Source organism: Pieris brassicae, chromosome 11 (assembly GCF_905147105.1).
Source record: "Pieris brassicae chromosome 11, ilPieBrab1.1, whole genome shotgun sequence".
In the NCBI taxonomy this organism is placed as follows: domain Eukaryota; kingdom Metazoa; phylum Arthropoda; class Insecta; order Lepidoptera; family Pieridae; genus Pieris; species Pieris brassicae.
Window position 1 is genome coordinate 5,510,118 of NC_059675.1, and position 23,468 is coordinate 5,533,585.

A 23,468-nucleotide genomic window follows, 5' to 3' on the forward strand; every position below is an offset into this window, starting at 1 on the left:
TCTTTGTTATTACAACCGCCTTGAATCATTTGCTAGATGCAAAGTCTAAGAAGTATGTTTGTTTAATCTTACTACGCGCTTACAATTTAATTCAATTCAACATTTAAAAAATACGATATTATCGTATGATAATTTATATCAACGATAAATTATTATTAAATATAACAATTATATTTTTATCAAAAGTAGCTTCTTAAAAGAAATAAAATTGAAATTGCAGTAACATTAAATAATGTATTTTATTATAATTAAACTATTATATTTTAAGAGCTATTGCGCATATATATCTTTGTATCATCATATAATATTAAAATATATTCCAACCGTGATTTAAATAATAATAAAATATCCTATGAACAGATGAAAAGTTTTGAGAAGAGATTTGCATTCAAGAAAATATCGTAAAAATCTTACTTTTCAGATGGGGCGTTGGTCGGACCGCTGTGGTATTTCGCTGCCTCTTTTATGTAGGGTTGTGGTCGGGGTTGACCATACCGTGGTCTTTTATAGTATACACTGTATTCACCCCGTACAAATCCGTACCTTGGGCATGGCCGACAGCTCTCGAAACCTCGTGGAAGCACTGACATGCTTGTCAATCGTATTGGTGGTAATTAGCTGAAAATGGAAAATAAATTCGACAGTAACGAATTTTTAATCTACAGTAACTTGTACGCATTGTAATACCGTACCTCTGTTTTTAGTCTGAAATACAATAATTTACGATTTTTATTATTTTTATATTTTATAACAAAAAGAAAGTTGTTTTACATTTGACAAAATAAAAACAATGAAAAGAAAAACGTTTTCTTTCTTCTGACAGTATTTTGAAGACGTTCTTTTTAAATTGGTATTTTAAATTCTGCTTGTACGGCATAGCGGCAAATTCTTTTATTTTTCTTATCGCCATAAAGTTTAGATTTGATTTATAAATGTATATAATATATATAGTATAATTAATTTAATTTAATTTTTCTTTTTTATCTTCCATTTATTGTATATGTATTATATATTGTATGTAGCCTCATCTCATCTCAGAATCAGTACTATGACATCACACTTTAAAACGCGTTAACAAAATTATTTCGAATATTGTTTCTCCACATATGTCAATGAACTGTAGGCAGGATTAGGTAGGATTTTTTTCTCAAAAAAAAAAAGCTTAGATCGCGGGTTTTCTGAAATTTTCCCGTTATCATACTACTCGTAATAATACGGATTAGATTTTAGGAAATTTACTACTATATCTTAGTTTCACGTATAATAATTGATGTCATCGGGAATGACAAGTAAGAAAGATCGACGTAGACGCGGTTTACGATTTTATTATCAATAAGATAAATAACATACAAGTCACAAGCTTTATTACAATATAAATTTTACGTTACAATGTATAAACCAAAACTAGGGACAATTTCAGTTATAAATATCAACAAGTCTTCATGCTGGTGCCGTGGTGTCCTATAGCAATCACTGCTTTGTCAAAAGCCGCCACTGGTTGTGGTGGCTGTCCTACGGCAAGTACTGCATCTGTAATATGAGGTTTATTGTCAGTGTCTTTTGAAAAATTTATGATAACATTCAGCTACTCTCTACTTTCGAACGCATTCCACATAGGGTCCTTTAAGAAAAGAGCGTTCAAATCCCTAAAAGGCCGGCAACGCACTCGCGATACTCTGGTATCGAGAGTGTCCATGGGCAGCTGTATCACTTAAGATCAGGGGAGCCTGTTTGCCCGTTTTATATTAAGTTGTTTAGGCGGTTCATCTAGGGCTATTAAAGACCACGTGGTAATCACTTGTTAGTGTTTGTAGGAAATTGAAAAAAGTAGACTTTCAGAGAAAACGTCTTACTAAATAGCGCTATTACATATCACAACATATAGCAAAAATTATTAGCAAACTCCAGACTCACAATCAGAGAGACCTATTTGCTTGATTTGCTTAACTGTTTTAAATAGTTTAAAAGTGACTTCTATGTTCATCAATCAAGGTTTGTTTTAGAAAACCTATTCAAGATTCATTGACCCTCTGTCGAATGACCTTGTAGTTTTAAGACCTTATATGATCTCGTCGATCTAAAGGACAAAAATAATCGAATAATGAAATTGACTTAGGTGAAGCGCATGTCACCGGGTCACTGTATATGTGCTACTTGACTGTAAACTGTGACGAGGGAACCAGCTCCTCCACAGCACGGAGAGGGCTGACATGGTGAACAGCACGGCGAAGGACAACCACCACGTCTGAAATGACAGAGGGAATATATAGTGAAATAGAGTACGGGACCTTGTACTCTATACACGGCGCTTCAGGCTAAGGAACTAAGACAGACAGATATGCCATTAAACAATTTTTTTATTTTTCTATTCCTTCTTTTATCTATAAAAGTAAATTGTAAGAAAACACTTTTTTTACCGAAGGCTATGAATTATTATAAACTTATTTTTTATCCGACGTTTCGTGTGCGTGCGTGGTCACGGTGACCGTAAAAAAGTGTTTTCTTTTAATGCGTAAAAGCTATGTTAACAAAATACAATACTATAAAAGTAAAGTAAAAAGCAACCGTTTTTAATAAGCCTTTTGAAAACTCATATTAAAACTTACTGAATTTCAGATACAATGGCTTGTAATTTGTTTATCATGTTCATTCTGTTACACATTTTACTTATTTTTAAATTTATTGATATAAAACACTCCGAAAATTTTTACTAATTTGTCCGAGATATTTTAATTCGTGTAGTGATTTTGATAACTTTCAAATTTTAATATTTCTTTTTCAATGTCCAAATGACAACATATTTTATAAAACTGTCACAATTAAAAAAAAGGTTTTTCCATTTCCAAAAAGTAGTAGGCGTATTAAAGGCGTTTCAAAGTCGCAGTAGATATTATGTAATTTCTATTTAAGTATTTAGTCCATACTTACATAAACTTTTCAATTATACGAAGGAGCACAAGACGGATAGTGGGGTTGTATCTAAAAAAAAGAAGAATTTAAGCAATGTTGAAAAACAAAAATACCCATTTAGAAACGGCGCTTAATCTCGAATTAGAAATGAACCAAAACTAATAGATCTGTACACATATATAGTACAAATATAGTACATTAATTCTACTAACTTATTCTTTTAATTAGGACAGTAGTGTAACTTCGTCTGAACATAATAAGGATAAATTTTCCACACGACCGTATACTAATATGTATACATTATTTATTTCATATATCAAATAGTATTATATTTTTTTAAATTATGTTTAATGAAAACGAACATACAGGTCTTTGGAAGTTGACCAACTGATATCTGACTTTCTTATCTTGATTGTTAAGCAGCATTCCAGGATAACTGGTAGGGCGGTAGTCGAAAGTGCTATCGTGGACTATGAGGGGTCGGCGAACTGTTACTGGGTCCATACCGCAAGGCAAACATTGAAGACCCTGAATTGTAATACAAATAGTTATAAAGTATTATAATCTATAAACCATAGTTACAATTGAGGGAGATTTATTACGAGGAACGCCAAATAGCATTAACATTATATCTGACGACACAAAACAATTTGCTATTTTTATTGCACGAGTTTTCCATACGAAATTGTATTGTTACCATTAAATAATAATTACTTAATATTTATGGTACTCAAGGTAGCTAACAGACTTACTATTATCATCTATATTGTCACAATGACACTGGCTAATTTAAAAAGAGTTTTATTAATTTTTTCATCATGATAATGGCTATACAGCCCCTTGTGGGCCTTAGCCTCCTCAAGTACACTTACGCCATCGTAATCTATCCAGAGCTTCCCGTTTCCAATAATTTTTTTTAAAGATTAAAAATATATTCTATAGTTAGTTAATTGATTGGTAATAATGGGCATAGTCAGCAATTGGTGATCACTATGTACTTAAACAAGTAACATATATTGTTTAATTAAAGTCAGCCGTTGAGATCCGACTTTTCGTTTGACGAATGGGCTCTGGAATTTCGAATTAAATTTATAATTTAAAGAACCCTCCACATCGATACTCTAGCCTGTATGGCGTCGGACCCCTGTGATATACCATGCTAGTAAACACGTCACAATACGTTCAAATATATAAGAAAACATTTTTTTTACGTGTTAATTATCATTTTTTTTTGACGAAATCGAACTCCAATTAGACAAGCGTATATTATTTAATGGCTTGGTACCTCGTCGTCTGTTTATTCTAATCTGACTGATGTATAAATCCTAAATATGTATTTTATAAAAGTATACAAGCTATTTTACTCCAAACACTTTATTTATCATACTTCCAAATAGATCATTTACAATACATGAAACGCGCCTTCTATAGTCTTTCGTTTGACATATATACCCACAGTTGTTTTTTTTACAAATGACGATTAGACAATTTTAGGTATGATGTAAAATTAAATGCCATATCTTATCAAAGATTATATTGACAACAATTACATGTTGATTGAACTGTATACTGTATAGTTTGAACATACACTATTAAAATGACAATATCATATCGGACTTTATTCCAGCTACTTACCTAAATTATCGTAGATTGATAAAGTGGTGGCATTATTCGTCACCTTACTTATACCAAACATATACAGCGTCCCTAGTGGTTACACCAATTTAATTTTAAATATTTTTAATAGACGTTTATTGTGACATTACACAATCGTGGAGTACCTATATTAAGTAATGTATTTGTATTGATATTGCTGAATTCATTGAAATATCTTACATTAATCAACCAAAATTGTTATTAAACTAAATATATACCTACGCTTGGGTTCGCTTTTCGGAAAAAAGTGTTTTGTGTTGGTAATCAAAGTAGACGCTTGAACTTATTTATCCATTTTTAAGCTTTTATACTTGTACTTGTTTAATACCATCATATACTAATATAATGCATGTAATACCTTCACTGGATAGCATGGTATACACTCTGGAGGGTCTTTATAGCTTGGTAGATTTAAAACTGGACTGCACATTATTGTTTTAATATTTTTCAAATATAATACACAAAAATTTAGTTATATTATTTCGAAAATGACGTTATTGTCAATTTTCTTTTTTTATATAACTTCTCTTTATCAGAACTTAGGTGTTATATTATTAACACTTTATTACAAAACTTCGATTAAAGTTTTTAGTTTTTATTCATATAATTATAAAAATATATAATAATAATTATTATTTCCGTGGTACGCATTCTTTTACTTTAACGCACGTTTCACAATCGGTAGCTTGAAACTGGGAAGGCAGGGCTAAATGTAAAATTAATAAAATATTTATAATTTTACATTTACTTATATAAGTACCTTCAAGAAAATATTTTTTTAGTCTTTCGGAACCAATACTTATATTTAACGCTTTATTCTCGTTTGATATACGTTATGCGACGTTAAGTGAGATATCGAGTACGTTATTTTGACATTGTTACTGATTTTATTGAATCTTAAATACATAGTGATATTAGATGGAAAAAAAATAGTAAATAAGCTCGACGTCACATTTTTTAATCTATAGATAAAGTTTATTTTTGATTATTAATAATTGCGATAATAAACTGATCATTGGATTATGGTATAATACATTCATATTACTCATGCATATGTCAGTGAAGAACTGAAGCCACAATTAACATTGCAAAGCCCACACCCTTTGTCGGTACTCCTCTCTTCAAAGGACTCTTTCGTTTAGCGGTAATTTGAAAGGAAAAGCTAAGGAAAGGCCACCACACACCTCCTTCGTGAAAGGGTGGGAGCTCCTTCCACTTGTCCATATTAAACGAAGTAGGTCTTCGATGTGTCGATGACCAGTCACTTTCCGAGCAGCTTGATTAATTAGCGGTATGTGGAGTCTCTCTGCATCTTCTACCATCGAGAATTTCAGAGGCGTTCTTCGGATTAATACCTCTAGCTGAGTTTCATCACCGGACGTCGAGGTAGAATATAAAATTCCATCCGTATCACCTCGAGGTCCGTCGTTCCACAAGAGAGAATTTTTAAAGTGGAACAACTGGGTACCGACTGAAGTATTTCCGAACCAATTTGAAAAGAGCGTAAAAATTCTTAATAGGCTCGCAAGTGCGCTGCCTTTCTGGCAGTGTATGTGTCCATGGGCGATATCAGTTAACAACAGCGAGTGTCCTGCCCATTTGCCCCTTGTTTAATTTTTTTTAAATATATTTTCGACGAAAATTGAAAAATGTCTACGTATTGTTTTTGAATGCGGTAATAGCTCAATTTGATTCTTGAATACGAGAATTGTAATACAAACATTGTTCTACGTTAAAGAACTTTTTTTATTCCTTATGGAGTAAAATGCAATTATAATGCTCGAGGCGCTTTTTATATAGAAAGCAAATCTGAATATCAACTTCTCTCACATTTCGTATTTTAAAGTTAATTCAGAACTCATAACTACTACATTTTATAGAAAAATGTCGTGAAAAATGGGTTTTGCAATTTCTTACGGAATCTTCGATGCAATGATTGGTGCATGACCTTCTAGATTTTTAATAAAATCTAGTTGGTTTGAATCTTATAAAAGCTCTTGAGCCCTTTCAAAGTATCCATTTGGTCACCCACCTCAGGTTAAATCTTTGTGAAATTTGAAGATTCAATAGAGAACAATGAACATGAGTGGATGTGGACCCCCTCCGTGCGCTCCAGCCTGCGTTCCATTCCCGAGTTCTAACTGTGGACCTGGGCCATACTTGTGTCAGAATAATATACCACCAACGCAGCGTTGTTACCCAGTGAATCCGTGTATTAATATCTACAGCTGCCACACGCAGATTATGTAACATAACCAAGAAATGTCTGAATCCTGAAGGCTACAACAATAAAGTATAGTATATAACGAAGCTTTTTATTGAATTAAGCCGGGTAATTATAGACGGGTCTCTCAACTTTATTAGAAAAGTTCAATTTATGATAACTTAATATTACCGTAATCCAATTTGATTAATTCGTGATAAACCATTTTAAATGGATTAGTCCGTTATCTAATATTTTATCTTTTATGATTATTATAAACCCTGTCTGTAGAATCAAAAACTGAGACGTATATAGTCCAAAAACGAATGAGGAGTATTAAAATATATTTTTTAATATTTTTTTTCTACCTATTTTCGGACTGGAACCACTTAATCTATGTTTCGTTCAAATCTTATGATTACTTAGAAATCAAGAATGCCTATGTTATATTATAACATGCAAGTAATTTATTCCTCTAATATTATTGTATTCAACAGGCAATACACTTGCATCGTGTAAATGAGACATTTTATAAAAGCTCAGCAAGTTTATAACTACATAGGATACTTATTGAAAGTAGATCATGATAACTGGTACTGTATTTATGTACATGTTAGATATAATTTAGCTAGTGTACTACAGATGGAGCTTCACGCTATTATATAATTTAAGCAAGTTTTTGTCTCATATAAGTAAGAATTCCATAGTACTGCATCTGTTTCGTGCATTATTTACTTTTATTGATAACAGTGACCCCGACTCATTTGACACAGCGTTCTTTGGGAATGAATGATTTTTGACTGTGACTTTGAATACAAAATTACATTTATACTACGAATACTACTGATTTCCAAAACGAGGAAACTACGAAGTAGGTACCGGAATAAATCAAGAAAACAGAACAAAATTTAATTTATTGACATACATTCAGATTTAGCTTCACATAATTAGTATATACTATCAGGACTACACACAGTGCGTCGAAGTAATACACGTTTAAAAAACACTATTTATTTGGTCATATATTAAGACTTACACCAAAGGAACCGGAACATGATAGCACAGGTTAGGCGTTGGACCCTGTAAAATAGTGAATTAGTGATAAAATACTATTATGACAGTTTTATTGGATCTTTTCTGCTTCTATAATAAACCGAAAAATAAAAGCATGATCTTAGATGTCACAATGATGAGTACAGGTAACACGTGAACCCTTGGTTCTGCTCCCCATCCGTTGTTTCTTTTTTAATGGTGAATTCTAGCACCCAGTGGCCAATTATTGATACTCAAATAAAACAAGTTGGCATATGAGAGTCACATACCCGTAAATAATTAAATATCACATACCTGTTTCATCCAATTATTGACCGAATACCGGACATTAGGGTTTTTGCGTTGCATGCATTCCTTCGGGAAAGCCGTTGGTCTTTTTGCGAAGACGCTGTCATGGACGATAAGCGGTCTTCGTCTCGTAACTGGGTCTATCTCACAATCCTCACACGAGCTTCGGCAAACTGGTAGACATGGGTATGGGCAGGGAGGTGCTCTGGGACAAATGGGGCGCTGCTTTGGAAGAATTGGGGTAGGACACTGCGGATTGCAGCAGGGTAGAACTGGTTGGTAACACCTTATCGGTTCTACACACGGAATTACCTGAAAAAGATATCCATATATGTACAAGAGCTTGCATACCTTAACTTGATAATAAATTACATACATGCTGAAAGTATATTATTTATATTTCATAAATAATACGTGTTCTTAATTGACACTATGTATACTTACTGGCGGTGGATCACAAGGTTCAGGAGGAGGACAACAGGGTAATATTGGTGGGCAGCAGACAGGTTTTGGTGGTGGATAAGGTGGTGGGTCACGTGGGGGCTCTCGGCGTGGCTTGCAGCAAGGTAACATGGGTATAATAGGAGGGACATAATCAGGAATGACTGGAGCCGGACATTGTCTGAATGTTGGATTGCATGTACAAGCCGGACAGGGAGTGCAAGGGACAGGTGGTGGACAACAAGGCTGACAGCAGGGAGGCGGTGGAGGACAATTAAAGCGACACGGGCCACTGCCACACGGCAATATTGATGGGCATGTCGGGCAAAAACACATAGATGAACACATTTTTTCAGATTTTTGTTTTAAAGAATTACTGATTTTTAAAAATTTATATTTACTTAAATTTTTTATTTATGATTTTCTAGAAAGTATAAGTCACTTTTCAAAATTATTGACAGATTATAATTTTTCTTTCTTTTTTTCAGCAGTATTTTGTCGGAAAGAGGTTTAAAACAATGACATTAATGAAATATGCCATTATAAATTTCAAGTGAAAATTTCGGCATCTTTTTTATTAAATTTATAAAAAAATTAAAAATGAGTGCTCCTTTTTACAGTTACGATCCGTGTGTTTGCACGGGTATGCCGTGTGGTGCTTGCTACCCGTATTCGACAAAGCCATGTGCAGCCTCAATTAACGATCTTGGCAAGTGCTCCGTTTGTCCAGGAGGAGGATGCTCTCCCTGTCCTGCACCAGTAAGACCTTGTCCCGCACCATGTCCAGCTCCACCAGTCTTACCGTGTCTACCACCATGCCCACCTTGCGACAAGGTAATAAAAAAATTCTTAAAAATCTCTTTCAGACAGCTTCTTTCATAGGTAAGTTCATTTCTTTTGGCTTGTTAATTATTAGGTAACTTATTACACAAATATATTTAAAAAACGTTTAATACATAAAGTTCCAATTTGGTAAATGTGCGGTATACTAATATAGTTACGTTCACACATTTTTATATTGTTCTAGCCTGCGACACCCGTACCTAAACCAGACCTATTCTGCGACAGCGTTGCGATACCGTTTTGCAGGCCTAACCGTTGCAAGCCGTGCCCTTGCTACTCTTGTATAGGGCCCGGGACTTGCGCACCGAAGCGTTGCAGTCATCCTGGAGTTCCAGTCTGCTGCGGGTGTTGCGGCCCTTGCATGCCAATTTGGTAAACTAAGACTATGTATTTGTCACAAATTGATGCAATGTCATCCTTAATATTGAGTAAATGTGTACAACAATAAAATTTATATTCTCTTAATGAAAATGTTGTCGCGATATGTAGTAGGTACGTTATGTTTTTGATGGTATCGTCATTAAACAAAATGACACGGTTTCTCATTTAAATAATTCTTGGTTTCATTAAAAAGGGTTGAAATGTGATACAGTTATAGCTCATAAAATCGATAGAAATAAGAAATATTTGTTATACTTTACATTAAAAAGTCTGAGATGAAGTTCAGATTGGTTCTTTTAATCCCACACCTTTTGTATAAAATAATTGAATTAACTTAAGATATTTTTTAAATGTATAAATCATTTAGGTAATATCACCTACGTTAGCTGTATAGATGAGGCATTCAAGGTATTAAAAATATCTTGACTTTCGAAGAAAGTTAATTTCAATTTTTCACATGTTGTCATTTTATGAAATTTTAATATGTGTTAAATTAAAATAACATGAAAATCACGAGAATTGTTTATTGACATGAATCGCACGTTTAACTTGAATACGTTAATTACGTATACGTCGCGTGGCTTAACAGTCACGCGTCTGGCGCACTAGAACCTGACATCAGGACTGTGGCCATTGGAGGACTTAATATTATGTATATTATGTCCTCCATTCGTACTAATTTCTTTAGAGGCGTAGAGCATTCTTTCATTGTTATTATTGCGTTCACAAAGATTCTATGGAATATTCTAAGAATGCTCGCTCGATGTAAACGGCGCTAGACCGCGCGAACACGGAACAGTTGCTTTGAGCGCTCTTGCGTGTTCGGACGTCATCGCGCCCCTGAGCGGTCTCTTCAAAGCGTTCTTGTGTTCTAGCTTTAGGTTTATTTGCGTTTGATGTAAATCGACCTTCAGACCATCCACGTAACGATAAATATTACGTAGAGATTAGTTACGTGAAAATAATAGAAAAATTACATTAAACATTTATTAATATTCTAAATTTAAGCGTAAGACTGTATCCATGAAATGTATCGGTTAACGCGAGTGTAGACACCAGGATAGTTAGCCCGACCGCAAACTGGTGTACGCCATGAGGCAACGCCGATGAGCACATTATTGTGAATCAAGGGAGCTCCAACATCACCTTCACAGAAGTCAGCGCCGCCCTCAGCAGTGCCAGCGCACTGCATATTTTCAGTGACAGTCATAGCAATTAAGTTGTAGTTTTCTTTGCATTTCTGTTGGTTGATCGTAATGAGATCGGCCTTTAGTAGATTTTCTGAGCGAGGTCCTTCATACTGAAAACGAAAAGATGTAGTGAGATAGTCTAATATCAATAATAAAAAATTATAGCAAAAAACACTCATTATTGACAGACAATAGCCCCGACAAATATTGAAAAAAAAACCAAATGCTTTAACAATGTGACTTAGCGCCTTTAAATCCTTATCAATAATTAACAAACACCTACACGAATGTCACCCCATCCGAGAAGAGTGACAGGAGAATTATCTGCCACGACGTAATTTCTGCCAGCTAACGCAACTCGACCTCCGTATTGGATGGTTTGTAATGTCCTTAAAATGGCAACATCACCGTCAGACGAGAAGCTGTCATAGCTCGGGTTAAAGAGGAAGGCTCTCATATAGTGGACGATACCACCACTGCTGGCACGGGATGATCCAAGTCGGGCACGCCAGTAGTTAACTGGATCAATCCTGTAATTTCAGTCAAAATTATACCTGAAATCTGTGTCTCCTTGTCACTGATGCCAATCTTTAAAACAATTCACCACCTAGCACTAAAATAACATTTTCATAATTACCAATAAAGTTACTATGGAAACATTGTTATTATAAAAACTAGCAGACCCGACAGACGTTGAGTCGTCCTGTCTTAACTATGAATATTGATTTCGAATTGGTAACTAAAAATATTTCAGAAACAAAGCGTTTATTATTTTAATGCTTTATGATATGCAAAATACTTTGTTTTTCTGGCGCGTATATAAATAGTTTTGTTGGTATTCCAATACGGGACATATAGTTGGCCATGTTAAAAACGTGGATTTTCAAAATTAATGCCACAAACAATTAGCTACTGTAATTATTTTATATGTGTTTTATCAATATAATAACTCTGATCGAAGCATTTGTTTAAAACGATATTCATTTTTCTTCCATCCTCTTTGACGATATTTGCAGCACGCGTTCTGTCAATGTTATATCAAACGCCATAACGATACATCAAAACTTGAATTGTAAAGTGCACTGAAAAAAAAATTGCTGTCGTAACAAAAGTCAGAATTACTTAATATAGTGGTTAAGTTTCGGTATTCTTAAGTTTTCTAATTTTCCGCGCAATTTACTTAATTTTTCTATCATAAGAACCTTCTCCTGACAATAACAAACACAACAAAAAAAGAATTAGCGAAAACGGTTCAGCCGTTCACCCGTTGATGCCGTGACCAAGGGAAATAGGGATTCATTTATTTATATATATATATATATATATATATATATAGATAAGATAGATATATATAAATATTTATAAAAAGTCAGAGGCTCTGCAACTAGGTTATAGGCTTCGAATCCAGCCTAAAACTCGTTTTGTGTGGACATTTTTTGCGTTGGTGATTTTTTCAAGATGTTACTTAACTATCACTGTACGAGTGTGTATTAATTAAGACAAAATCTATTGGTGTACGGACAATCCTACCGAAACCAACCCCCATGATGGCAATTCAATATACAATATTCTGACAATGACGTAATTTGCGTGATTTAATCGAAATATTATTTTTTTGAGATATACCTCTTTATTTATTTGCCAGAAAAATCGGTAGGTTATAAATTGTAGGTTAAGATTAAACTTACTCAACACAGTTAATAGAAGTCAAAATGGATCTGTTATTGATAATGGCGCCGACGCAGGCTTGGGAGTAGGCCCCTACTTCGGAATCGTATCTTAGGAGTGCAGCTACATAGGGATAAGACGTAATATCCACTGTAGTTCCACCAGTGATTCTCTGTTGTGGTGCGCCTGGTTAGATGAAAATAAATGAATTTTCCTCTTCATACAGCCGTAACGCGAGAAAATTGCTAACGCGAAAATGCAAGACAAGTAAAACAGAATATGAATAAAAAGCGAAAATGTATTTCGAATATAAATTGTAAAAACAACACAGAATTCAAAACACGACCACGTTAAAGTGACACGTTAGAAATGTACTTAATTACTTCTTTGTTTATTATTATTTTGTTTTCTAAATTATAAAACTTACAGTTTGCATACTTAGAACTTTTTATTAATATAACCCCAGTAATGAGGTCATATTTATCTAGCCTTATACAATCGGTCTTGAACTCTGGAAACGCGTTACTCCAAAGAGAGTTTACATTTTATTGAAATATGTAATAAAATAATTAAAAAATAACACACCTGCACAAACAGCTACAAATAGAGCTATCACGGCGACTTTCATGTTGGAAGATTACTATACGACAGACTAGTTAGACTCGCCATGATACATGTTTTATAGCCTTGTTCTCTTGTCTATTATTTGGATTATTGATAAATAATCATTAATCATACTGACTATTGATATAATTTACAATTTAAAACTAACAGGTGCACGCGCTTTTGTTCACTTGAAATACATTTTGATTTCTCACCTATGTTTGACAATTTTGTCATACAAAAACACTAGATTCTTTCTTTCAGAATAGTTAATTGTGATGCGGCTACTTCAATATATTTTGATTTTTGTCCATAATTAATATTCACTATTATACATATTATGTATAGTAAGTAATATGTCCAGTATGAAAAAAAAATCATTAAAAAATATATTATTTTCACACGTATAAAATAATTTGCTAGTAGTCATTTTAGGTACAGATAGTTTTAATAAACGAACCAACAAGTGTTGGTTTTATTATGTTTTTGGAGGAACTTAATTTTAGACCATTCTAGATTATATTAGTGAAAATAGAAAAATATTATTTATTAAAACCTTAAACAAATATAATAACTACATAATAGTAATATGGTTTTTCCAACTGTTTATTCAATGTTGACCTGCGAATATTTGCCATCGCGTAAATGTTATCTTAACTTATATAAACTTACCTTTAAAATATACGGAATCGCACCGGCAATCTGTAACTTCCATAACGATGGATATTGTACAGCGTTATTCCAAGGTTGCAATATCAGCGCTACGGATAAAAAAATTGTGTGCAATTCTGACAGTATTTAACCCGGCTTTAAACGTATACGTTGTATTTTTAATGTATATATTTTTAAGTACTTAAGATTGAATGTAGAACGAAGGATAAGAGAATTACTTAGCCTTTTATTCGAAAAAATTGAAAATACTCCTAAAATGTACCTATTGTAAACTCATGTGTTCATTATGCGTTCCCTTAATCTGGTAATCATTGACATTGGTAATCATTTATCTTGTTTGGATCGTCTAGAAATTTCTATTATGATCTACTGGATTTATGATGTGATAAACAAGCAACTAAAGATAATAGAATTTACTCATATCTCTTTATTTTATTAAAGTATTACACGTCCAGTGTTTAGTGTTTATTAGATACCCGATAGGCGCTTAACAACCCTTTGTATAAAATTCTTCTTACGCTACCGAATATATCAAGCTCTGAATAAAGTAGTGTTCATTGTGTTGTATTTGCGAAGAATTAGGCCTTGTTCAGACACGGCGGGAACCACGTGGTTTGAAATTCACACGTGAACCGCGCGGATCTTATTTACATGGTGTTTATATAATCGGCCACACATAATCGCGTGGTTAGTCGAACCGCGCGGTTACCGCCACTCAACCGCTAGAAAAAAAGAATCGTTCGGCACCCGCGCGGTTCTATTACTACGAAGATCTTACTCAGCGTTCATTTGCGTTCACGCTAGTTCCTCTTCGACTTCCATCTTAAAACTGATCGCTAACTAACCGCCAATGTCTGAATAGACGACATTTTTGCGGTTCAAACAGCACGATCTGACAATCGCGCGGTTTTCACCATGTCTGAACGAGCACATAAAGGTGGGTACAGACTGGTGAAACGTAACATGCAATGTGTCATGCAATGAAAGAATTCACCGAACACATTGCTGCAATGTATCATGAAAGGTAACTACTTTTGTAACAATTTCTCATAGTTTGGACGTCTTGTGCGCGCGATGCGAATGTGCATTTCACGCGCACGCTACGAGCATTACAAGCCGCGTGCGGAGCGATCCGTGATTTGTCGGTTTGTCGAACGAACACAAAGGTGCGCGGAGCAGCCAACATGGACGGTCGTTTTGAAATCAACACGTGCACGCAACGAACATGGAGGACGACACTGCGTGGAGTGACGAAAAGGCATTTTGCTTGATAGATGCGTACAGAGTTCGTGAAATTTTGTGGAACCCGCAAAATGAAAACTATTTTAAGAAAAATCTTAAGCAAGATGCGTGGTCGGAAATTGCAAAGTTGATGTCAATGACTGTACAAAAATGCAACAGCAAAATTGTTAGTCTTCTCTCTTCATACCACCGCGAAAAGCTGAAGGAAAAAAATCAAAGGGGACAGGAAAAGGTAAGAATAATGATTAATGTTTGTATTATTATTGTCTTTTTTTTCTTCATTTATAAAGATTAACAAACAGTAGGTAATCACATTAATTAGTGTAAAATTTTGGTAGTTAAACCTATAACATTGTGAAACCAGCAACATTAACCACATAGTATCTACTTAAAGTATAATGGTAGATAAAGACATACAGGGAGGGTGTCCCGTAAATACTACGACATACTGCCACAGCTGATTTTTTTTCGCGATTTCGAAGTTGGTCCCATAGTAAAAGTTGTTCGTATTGATGAGTAGTTTAACCTCTGGCAGTATGTCGTACTATTTACGGGACAGCCTATATTGTAATGTAAGTGTATAAAAAATACCACGAGAATGTGTAATTTTTTACTTCTGACGTAAACGAGGGGTGTTATAAGTCTGACCCCTAAAACTGTGGGTCTGTCTGTCTGTAGCATCGTAGCGCTTAAACGGATGGACCAATTTCGATGCAAAAACGAGAAAAAGGAATTCAAACCTCATGTTTCAGCTACATTATTTATTTATTCTGAACAATTAACTTTGTATTACTTGGTTGCAGGTGCCTCGGAAACATACATAAGTCGATGGTTTGCCTATGATGCTTTGAAGTTCTTAGACGACAGGAACACACCGAGAAAGAGAAAAAATACGGTATGGATTATTCTATGAACATCTGTCTTGCCAAGAAACCTTTCCTTCTTTCGTAAAATAATCAGCCAATTCATCTCTAATAGCATTTAGATGTGCAGGTGATCGTCTGGGAATATTTCTTATGGGCAGTAATGGTGTCATGTCGTCATTATGTCGCCTCCATGAACCTTCATTTAAAATTCCTTCTTCCTCCTGATCAACTAATCCTGGAGTTATGAACACGTTTCTAGAATGACGTTTCAAATAATTATGTAGAAGAACGATTGCCATAACTACCAATTCAGAATTATCAGGCTGTAAAAGCATTGGTTTTCTTAAAACTCTGAACATAGACGATATAATTCCAAATACGTTCTCAACAATCCGTCTAGCTCTACTTAATCGGTAATTAAATATTCTCAAAGGGTTCACCTTTGGATGTGTTCCATGGATGGATCCATATGGTTTCATCAAGTTTTCACTTAAAGCAAAGGCAAAATATGGGATGGAAATATTTCTATCGGGGAGTGGACGCGTCGATGGCAGGTTTATTGTGTGATTCTCTATCATATCATATAATGTGGTATCTTTGAAAACTCCGCCATCTGAAATTCTCCCTTGGCATCCCACGTCTACGAATATAAAATTATAATCTGCATCAACTAGAGCAAACAAAACGATGCTAAAATTTTGTTTATAATTATAGAACTCGGTTCCACTTTTGATAGGTGCTTCAAGTGTAACGTGCTTTCCGTCTAATGCCCCTGAACAGTGTGGAAAGTTTCACCGGTCTTCAAACTCCTTGCTTATCTTCAATCAGGCTTCGGCTGTCGTTGGTACCTAAAAAGAAAACAATTAATTATTTTTTGCATTTTTAGGAGTCACTTCATCGCTCGGACTTGGAAAACATTGCCGACCAAAATGTGTTCACCCCTCCAGTACTACCAAATGAATGTACTCCAAAGAGCGCTAATCAAACCAGGAGGGATGACAATGTGCTCTCAGATGTGATGGGAATACTGAAAACAACAGCTAATAAATTGGACAATTCGATAGGTATTCCTGATACAACGAAAAGTTTCGCTTCCTTTATAGGGGCTAAAATGACTAGTTATTCTCCACAAACTAGGACTTCGGTGGAAAATTCAATTTTTGAAATAATTACGAAAGCTGAAGGGGATATTACGAATCGTGGCGTCATCAAAATAACCATGCATATGGTTCACACCAAGATGATTATTTATCCAGGGCAAGAACTGTGTGGATCTGACCGGATATTCTAATCGTCCCTCAATGTCGGCCGGACCACCATCGGGCACAAACGAAGCGGGACCCTATGGCTATACTACGGCAAGAAATGAAGATACTACTGACTACCCAACCATCCAGCCACCCTTGTCGGTCCCTTCACAAGAGTCTTACACGTCTTCTATGGATGACTTTAATGTGATAAAGACACTTCTAAACATAAATAAAGATTTTCATAATACGTACCTTAATGTATTGTTTTAATTCCTCCATTATTGCGGCGCACACTTCAGGTACAATAGCACTTATGGATTGTTTTGATACTCTAAACGTATACTGCAGACTTGTATAAGAGTCCCCGGACTCCATGCTTCGTGTGATCTACCGGTTTAAAAACGTGTATCGAAGGGCCGTGTTCGCGGCAGAATGGCGGAAACAGACGAACGCGGGAGGTTCGTAGTGAATGCGCGTTAAGAGCGCGCTATGCGTCCACGCTTGCAGCGAACATGCAATGAAAGGGAGAATTATACATTTCATGTTACGTTTCACCAGTCTGTACCCACCTTTAGAATGAGAGGTGCCTTAACTCTTAGATTGGTTTTAACAGACAGAACACTGTTCCTAGCGTAAGAGCCTACCTCACCGAGATGCCATGGCAACGTGGCCAGCGACGTCATCAACTAGTTCTTATTGAGATGTATGCCGGCTGAGTATGAGTATGAATGGAGCATACAAACACGTGCAAACTGGCGACGACGCCAGAGTTGCCAGTCGCTGCATGCGGAGTGTTCGACTCTGGCTACGAAGGCTACTTGGCAACGTCGCCAGTCGGTCGTCAAGTGAGTTAGCCGGCACACATTTCAATAAGAACTAGTTGGCAACTTCCCTGGCCACGTCGCCATGGCATCTTGGTGAGGTATGGTCCTGCGCCGTTTCCCCATTAACAATCTATTAAGGGAACCCCCAGAAGCTCTATGACGAAGATACTAATTTATTTGTACGACAATTAAAAGATACCAATGGGTTAGGATATTTTATTAAGACAAGACGGCACTGAGTTGACTGAACACATAGGGTCGAAGCACCATAGTCCGCGGTACCAGGTAGTCGACCCGTTCATACTGCTTAACAAATCTTCGTACAGCACGTGTATATAGTGATGCAGGGGCAGCAAGGGCCGCATCCTCCACAGCATCCGCCGCAACCACCGCAAGGTCCACACCTAAGGAAAAAGAAAGTTGAAAACCAGTAAGGTAATTAGTTTAAAGAATATCTTCATATGCTCACATTTTGACTGATTAAGATTTATACGACTGAAGTTAAATAAAAAATATTTATATTAGTAATCGAAGTTATTAGGTTTTTTTTATCCTTTTTTAGGTTTATTTGACTCCGGAGATTTTATTGAACTACTGATTGTACTTCTTTGGACTGCTATTTATATGATAATAGGTTTGAAAATGGAAGAATTTTTTTTAATATTTTAAAAAGGATTTATTATAAAGGTTTTATGTGACGTATTAAAAGGGTAACAACACATATATCTCATCTTATCGTATTTTTGTAGATAAAAAAAAGCTTATTTTTAGCTCACAATAGATTAAAAATATAAAACTATAACATAGCCATCTAGATGAAAATATAAACAGTCTTCATTTTCAATAAGACATTCATAGCAAAATTCCAGTGTATTTTATATTAAATTTATATTATTTTTTACTTAAAAACAATGGGACGTAAAATGTGTGCGCCTTTAAAAGCTTGCAAAAGTCGCGAGCTAAGAGGAGGGATCCTATATACCGACTGCCACTGCCTACGTCGAAATGGTTTACAGTATGACTGTCGAAGAAGTGGCTGCCAAGCTTCCAAACTCTGCCAAACTTTACCAGCACCTCTATGTGGACCAGCTAACACAGCTTGCGCTAAGCACAGATATAATCCACACGCTGAACCGTTATACAACATTTGTAAAATGCGGAAAAATAATTATTAAAGTCTATCAGTATCGAGCAACACCTTTATATATATTAGGACTATACTGGCACGTATTTTCATATTAAGAAGAATAAAATGAAATTCTTAATAGAAACATATACAAGTGACAGAAGATTATCGTCTTTCGACAAATGCACATGAATATTTTATTAATTTTTATAAAAAATTTTGTCTAAATTTACAAGTAAAAATTTATCTATAAAATAAAATTAAAATAAATAAAAATCTGTAAAATATTAAAAGCTTAACTCTCCTTACTTGTGTGATTCCATAAAAACCATTTTTTCAAAATGTAAGTGTGTATAGGTTTTTATGCTGTTCTGTTAGTCTATTTTTACGTTATATTATTATCTTCTTCCAGGTGTTCACCATGTGGTCCTATGATATGTTACAAGTACGAAGATTGTGGTCCTCCAGTAAGTATATTCATTATTTTCGGGGGGTCATAATATCTACTAATACATTTTCATTACAAACACCATCTTTATCAAAATTACAACATGTTTTGTGTGCAGCTTCAGTGCCTGCCGAGATCAGCATTCAAACGCAATGGTCTGCAAGATTGCCAGTATTTCCAGCAAGGGTCCATACGCTATTTATGCAGAGATGGTCCTGGTTGTCCGAAGCCTTGTCCTCCGCCCTGTCCGCCGTGTGTTCGACGCCCACCACCCGGAAAAACCTACGTGACACGATTTAGTGACTTTGACCTAATTTCACAATGGTAAAAAAATGAAAACGCTACTCCCCGGCTTCTGAGAGCATCGGTAATTTTATTTCATTACATCACGGCGGACGTTTGGAGGCTCTGGGTGACCGTTAAAATCATAAGCATTGTTTTGTCCTCAGAAAGGCCGATCAAGTGATGCAACACCTCAAGAGGAGAGTAGCAATGAAAAAAAGAATGATAAGGAAAACCAGCTCAAACGAACAAAAAGCCGCGAACTTCGCGGTGGGATAATGTATTACAGCTGTCATTGTATTAAACGTAACGGGCTACAACATGATTGTAGACGAACTGGTTGTGGCGGAGAGCCATCATGTCTAGTTCTTCCTGATCCTTTATGTGCCCCTAGTCAGCTAGCTCGCGCACGAGGCCTGGCGGACCCCGCACCCTTGGCAGCACATTACCGAGCGCAAGGTGGTGGAGCTGGCCCTTCAAATGACTCTAGTGGAGCTGCCGGTGGCGGAAAAAGGTTCATTGTTTGTGAATTGAAAGGCATAGTTCCGGACTCACAAGCAGATAAAACGACCAAGTGCTGTAAGTGCCCACCTTTAGCGAATAACTCGAAAGTTCAAACCATTGGTAGCAAAGATTGTCATTGTAATTCTTCTAGCCAGGGTCCCAATATGTCGTCAATGTTTGTGTTTGATGAAAAAACCTTAGAGAGTATAATGAGTAAATTTAATAATAAAGAGGTCGCGTCAAGCAAAGAAAAGGTTGTTATAGGACCCGGGGGACGACCTCGTAAATCTAAAGTCGAAGCGCCAAAAGAAATTTGTACTCGTCCGGGCTGTGTGCATTGGAAACCACCACCGCCATGTGTTTGGGATGCTCCTTGTAAGGCGGACTGTTTTGAGGCACCCCCGGGAATTCAACCAGGCCGCAATCCTCTCACTGGCGGTGGTGGCCCCAATGCAGGACCCTACAAATCGGGCGAGAAAGTAAAAATCCTTACGCTCATTCAGTAAAATGTTACCAGGTTGTTCTACAAAAGGAAGCGCGATGCAAAGTGGCAATCCAGAGACTGCGGCAGGCCTGCCAGTCTTAGTAATGAAGTTGTGTTAAAATTGATGTAACGTGAAGAGTAAAAGGAAATAAAGTTTAAAACTTATAAATATCGTTTATATTTATCGAGGTTATTCGTCAATATGCCAACAATACTACATTTCCGCTGTACCAATTTTAATATTTTTTTATGAGAAAGCTTATTCAGAATTGCCACAACATAACGTATCCAACAAAATATTTACTAGTAATAATATATATAAATAGTAAACTAATAAGTCATTCTATAGAAACTTATGGGTAATGGAAACATGTAGCAAAAAATGCCAGCTTGATCAATATTGTTAGATAGAATTGTAGCTACGTATAGATATAAAGATATACATGTTGCTTTTTAAAATTTAAGCAAATAAAATTCAATCGCTTATAAATTGTTCTAGAACACAATACTAAGGGCTCTGTTGTTAGTCTATCTTCAATTTAAGAGATTTTCACGTTTAAATTTATCTATTTTTTACTCGATTCGCTAGAAAAATAAATGGAAATAAATACCTACATATGTTAAAAATGATGCCCAAAATATGATAATCGTAAATGTAATGATTTGATTAATTTTATTGTTAAAAATAAATTTTATTGGATTGTTTTTTATTTTTATTTTTGAAAAACAATTTATGCGGCAGGTCTGATCTAGATAATATACTTGTAAATTTCCTTGATCAATGATTATATATATAATATATTCGAGGGTAACTAGACTCACACTATTCAATGTAATGCATTTTTTAATTTATTTAAAAAAAACAAAATTTATCAATAAACCGATTTTACTGAATGTATCTCTCATCTCGTTCTTGGTACATTTTGCTTAAAAGGTACCTTACATTTGCATAAAGGCTAAAATAAATATCATTTCATACACATTGCCAGAATCAAAACGTGGCCACCCTTTTTTTTACCATGAAAGTTGCTTTGTTTCCTTTACTACACATTGACATGTTGACGTTATAATGTCAAGTTTTAAAATTAATTAAATTTGAACAAAAATTATTAAAATTCCAAAGTAAAAATATATTTTAGTAACAATGTCAAAACTATTAATACCCAAGGTGTTCCCTCAAAAATTTTGGTTTAGAAAAATTGGTAGTCAATATATTCCTTCCGCGAAATACAGTGATAGCTGTAGTGGTGATAGCAAAGAGCCTCCGAAAGACCAGAGCCCCTGTCCAGATGCAGCGTCTCCAGCAATCTATGACGTACGTCTTCATTTATCAGTCATTTATAATCAAGGATCTATAAAGAGAACAAGAACAGTATAAGTAAATACTCACTAAGATTAAAATTTGGAGAAGAGATCTCCTTCAGGTTGGATAAAAATTATGAGGTGCCGGTAAAAACAGTTTTAAACTGGCAAAGATCTACAATTTAGGGTTAGCTCTCATCACTTAGGGATATAAAATTCAACCTAGCAATATAGACACAAAAAATATTAGAAATCGGTTAACCATTTTGGAGAATTTTAACTGTTAAAGTTACAATGCTAAGAGAATTTTATGTATATGTATAGATTTTATCCTCCATCAACGACAAAACAATAAAATCTAATGTATAGTTTTTATTAATCTTGTTTTATCTTAGCGATGTTCTTCACGCATTACATATTCGTACTCACAAGCCACTAACAAGAACATTAGATACTTATAAGCAAAAGGAAAACTGTGAAGTGATATTTGTGCTTTATTCGAATCTTGTTCATTGTTCATTGAGTAGTTACCTATTAAAAAGTCTAATATTACAATTTTAAAATCGCGGTTTACTAGGTACTTACTATACATAATCTTTTTTTAAGACGCGAAAATATGGACACAAATTGCCTTGCGATTCCGTAAGACCCAGCTTTGAGCCATTATCTGGAGTACCAACTGGAGTATTTAGATGCACAGATGGAGAGGTTTGTATGATTACCAACTGTACAACAAATAATAATAATATATTGTATTTTCAATTGATAGAATGGTTACATGTCAAAGGTCCCAATGAAATGTCATTTTTGTTATATGTTTAAGTAGTAAATACATTTGGAGTATACGAGTATGTGAGTCATAGTAATCCTGTCTTCAACAAAAGACTTCTGTTACATATACAGTCTCTCATCTACGATTAATTGAGACTTACTGAATAGTGCTTATATAACCATATTGTACTTTTATAAGGAGTTTCCGTAGTTAAATCGTGACTCCTCAATAATTGATGCATTATTTTCAATGTTGACAAATTAATCCATTATACTTATTAAATTTTACACTATTATTAAACTTAAGATTATTATAAACAGGAAACTTGAAGGGAAGTGTTTGAAATACTAAAAGCCGTTCATAATTTCAGCGTCTTGGAAGTGGAGCTTGCAAGTGTTCATACTACCAAAACCCAGAATATTTCTCTTTCCATCACATGACATTTTATGATTTCCATTTA

The 23,468-nt window shown here is 35.0% G+C and overlaps 4 protein-coding genes and 3 long non-coding RNA genes across 14 annotated transcripts; 3 read left to right on the forward strand and 4 right to left on the reverse strand.

Annotated features, from left to right (window-relative positions):
- Nucleotides 1-1,347: 1,347 nt before the first annotated feature.
- LOC123716274 lies at nucleotides 1,348-5,058 on the reverse strand. 5 transcript variants are annotated; one of them, XR_006754545.1, is made up of 5 exons: nucleotides 4,925-5,058; nucleotides 3,277-3,438; nucleotides 2,929-2,979; nucleotides 2,113-2,245; nucleotides 1,348-1,530 (listed from the first exon to the last, which is right to left on the reverse strand). It is a non-coding gene; the product is annotated as an uncharacterized LOC123716274 (long non-coding RNA). The 5 variants fall into 5 exon arrangements; XR_006754549.1 differs by having other exon boundaries at nucleotides 4,789-4,926; XR_006754547.1 differs by lacking the exon at nucleotides 4,925-5,058 and adding an exon at nucleotides 4,785-4,905.
- Nucleotides 5,059-7,664: 2,606 nt separating this feature from the next.
- Nucleotides 7,665-9,013, reverse strand: LOC123716400 (keratinocyte proline-rich protein-like). Its single transcript, XM_045672129.1, has 3 exons — nucleotides 8,555-9,013; nucleotides 8,117-8,422; nucleotides 7,665-7,849 (listed from the first exon to the last, which is right to left on the reverse strand). Exons 1-3 carry the CDS (start codon nucleotides 8,897-8,899, stop codon nucleotides 7,802-7,804), a joined length of 699 nt encoding a protein of 232 aa, XP_045528085.1. The 5' UTR covers nucleotides 8,900-9,013; the 3' UTR covers nucleotides 7,665-7,801.
- Nucleotides 9,014-10,748: 1,735 nt separating this feature from the next.
- Nucleotides 10,749-13,323, reverse strand: LOC123716399 (trypsin, alkaline B-like). Its single transcript, XM_045672128.1, has 4 exons — nucleotides 13,219-13,323; nucleotides 12,654-12,819; nucleotides 11,249-11,495; nucleotides 10,749-11,075 (listed from the first exon to the last, which is right to left on the reverse strand). Exons 1-4 carry the CDS (start codon nucleotides 13,259-13,261, stop codon nucleotides 10,779-10,781), a joined length of 753 nt encoding a protein of 250 aa, XP_045528084.1. The 5' UTR covers nucleotides 13,262-13,323; the 3' UTR covers nucleotides 10,749-10,778.
- Nucleotides 13,324-15,005: 1,682 nt separating this feature from the next.
- LOC123716226 lies at nucleotides 15,006-17,481 on the forward strand. Its single transcript, XM_045671860.1, is given in 5 exon segments — nucleotides 15,006-15,353; nucleotides 15,356-15,382; nucleotides 15,954-16,045; nucleotides 16,903-17,194; nucleotides 17,197-17,481. Coding segments are annotated over 5 exon segments (729 nt in total). The 5' UTR covers nucleotides 15,006-15,133; the 3' UTR covers nucleotides 17,295-17,481.
- Nucleotides 17,482-18,292: 811 nt separating this feature from the next.
- LOC123716227 lies at nucleotides 18,293-18,682 on the reverse strand. The gene is made up of 2 exons (XR_006754527.1): nucleotides 18,560-18,682; nucleotides 18,293-18,494 (listed from the first exon to the last, which is right to left on the reverse strand). It is a non-coding gene; the product is annotated as an uncharacterized LOC123716227 (long non-coding RNA).
- A 213-nt stretch (nucleotides 18,683-18,895) lies between these two features.
- LOC123716652 lies at nucleotides 18,896-21,103 on the forward strand. 4 transcript variants are annotated; one of them, XM_045672498.1, is made up of 4 exons: nucleotides 18,903-19,313; nucleotides 19,629-19,683; nucleotides 20,114-20,525; nucleotides 20,968-21,103. In XM_045672498.1, the coding sequence occupies exons 1-4, from the start codon at nucleotides 19,096-19,098 to the stop codon at nucleotides 21,051-21,053; spliced, it is 771 nt and encodes a 256-aa protein (XP_045528454.1). In that variant the 5' UTR covers nucleotides 18,903-19,095; the 3' UTR covers nucleotides 21,054-21,103. The 4 variants fall into 4 exon arrangements, 3 of the variants coding, with proteins under 3 accessions (XP_045528452.1, XP_045528454.1, XP_045528453.1); XR_006754587.1 differs by lacking the exon at nucleotides 20,968-21,103 and adding an exon at nucleotides 19,783-20,031 and having other exon boundaries at nucleotides 19,286-19,559; nucleotides 20,114-20,257; XM_045672496.1 differs by lacking the exon at nucleotides 20,968-21,103 and having other exon boundaries at nucleotides 18,896-19,313; nucleotides 20,114-20,961.
- A 1,074-nt stretch (nucleotides 21,104-22,177) lies between these two features.
- LOC123715992 lies at nucleotides 22,178-23,414 on the forward strand. Its single transcript, XR_006754501.1, has 3 exons — nucleotides 22,178-22,312; nucleotides 22,843-22,944; nucleotides 23,379-23,414. It is a non-coding gene; the product is annotated as an uncharacterized LOC123715992 (long non-coding RNA).
- The last annotated feature ends 54 nt before the right edge of the window (nucleotides 23,415-23,468 follow it).

What these genes read in the sequence shown, in the direction of transcription:
- LOC123716400 (XM_045672129.1), bottom strand. Translation starts at nt 8,899, where the DNA reads ATGTGTTCATCTATGTGTTTTTGCCCGACATGCCCATCAATATTGCCG. An exon ending in AACCTTGTGATCCACCGCCA is followed by an intron (nt 8,423 to 8,554) that starts GTAAGTATACAT and finishes TATCTTTTTCAG; the next exon opens with GTAATTCCGTGTGTAGAACC. An exon ending in TCAATAATTGGATGAAACAG is followed by an intron (nt 7,850 to 8,116) that starts GTATGTGATATT and finishes ACTATTTTACAG; the next exon opens with GGTCCAACGCCTAACCTGTG.
- LOC123716652 (XM_045672496.1), top strand. Translation starts at nt 19,096, where the DNA reads ATGGTTTACAGTATGACTGTCGAAGAAGTGGCTGCCAAGCTTCCAAAC. An exon ending in TATATATTAGGACTATACTG is followed by an intron (nt 19,314 to 19,628) that starts GCACGTATTTTC and finishes ATCTTCTTCCAG; the next exon opens with GTGTTCACCATGTGGTCCTA. An exon ending in ACGAAGATTGTGGTCCTCCA is followed by an intron (nt 19,684 to 20,113) that starts GTAAGTATATTC and finishes TTTTGTCCTCAG; the next exon opens with AAAGGCCGATCAAGTGATGC.
- LOC123716399 (XM_045672128.1), bottom strand. Translation starts at nt 13,261, where the DNA reads ATGAAAGTCGCCGTGATAGCTCTATTTGTAGCTGTTTGTGCAG. An exon ending in ATTTGTAGCTGTTTGTGCAG is followed by an intron (nt 12,820 to 13,218) that starts GTGTGTTATTTT and finishes TCATCTAACCAG; the next exon opens with GCGCACCACAACAGAGAATC. An exon ending in TCGGATGGGGTGACATTCGT is followed by an intron (nt 11,076 to 11,248) that starts GTAGGTGTTTGT and finishes TTTCGTTTTCAG; the next exon opens with TATGAAGGACCTCGCTCAGA.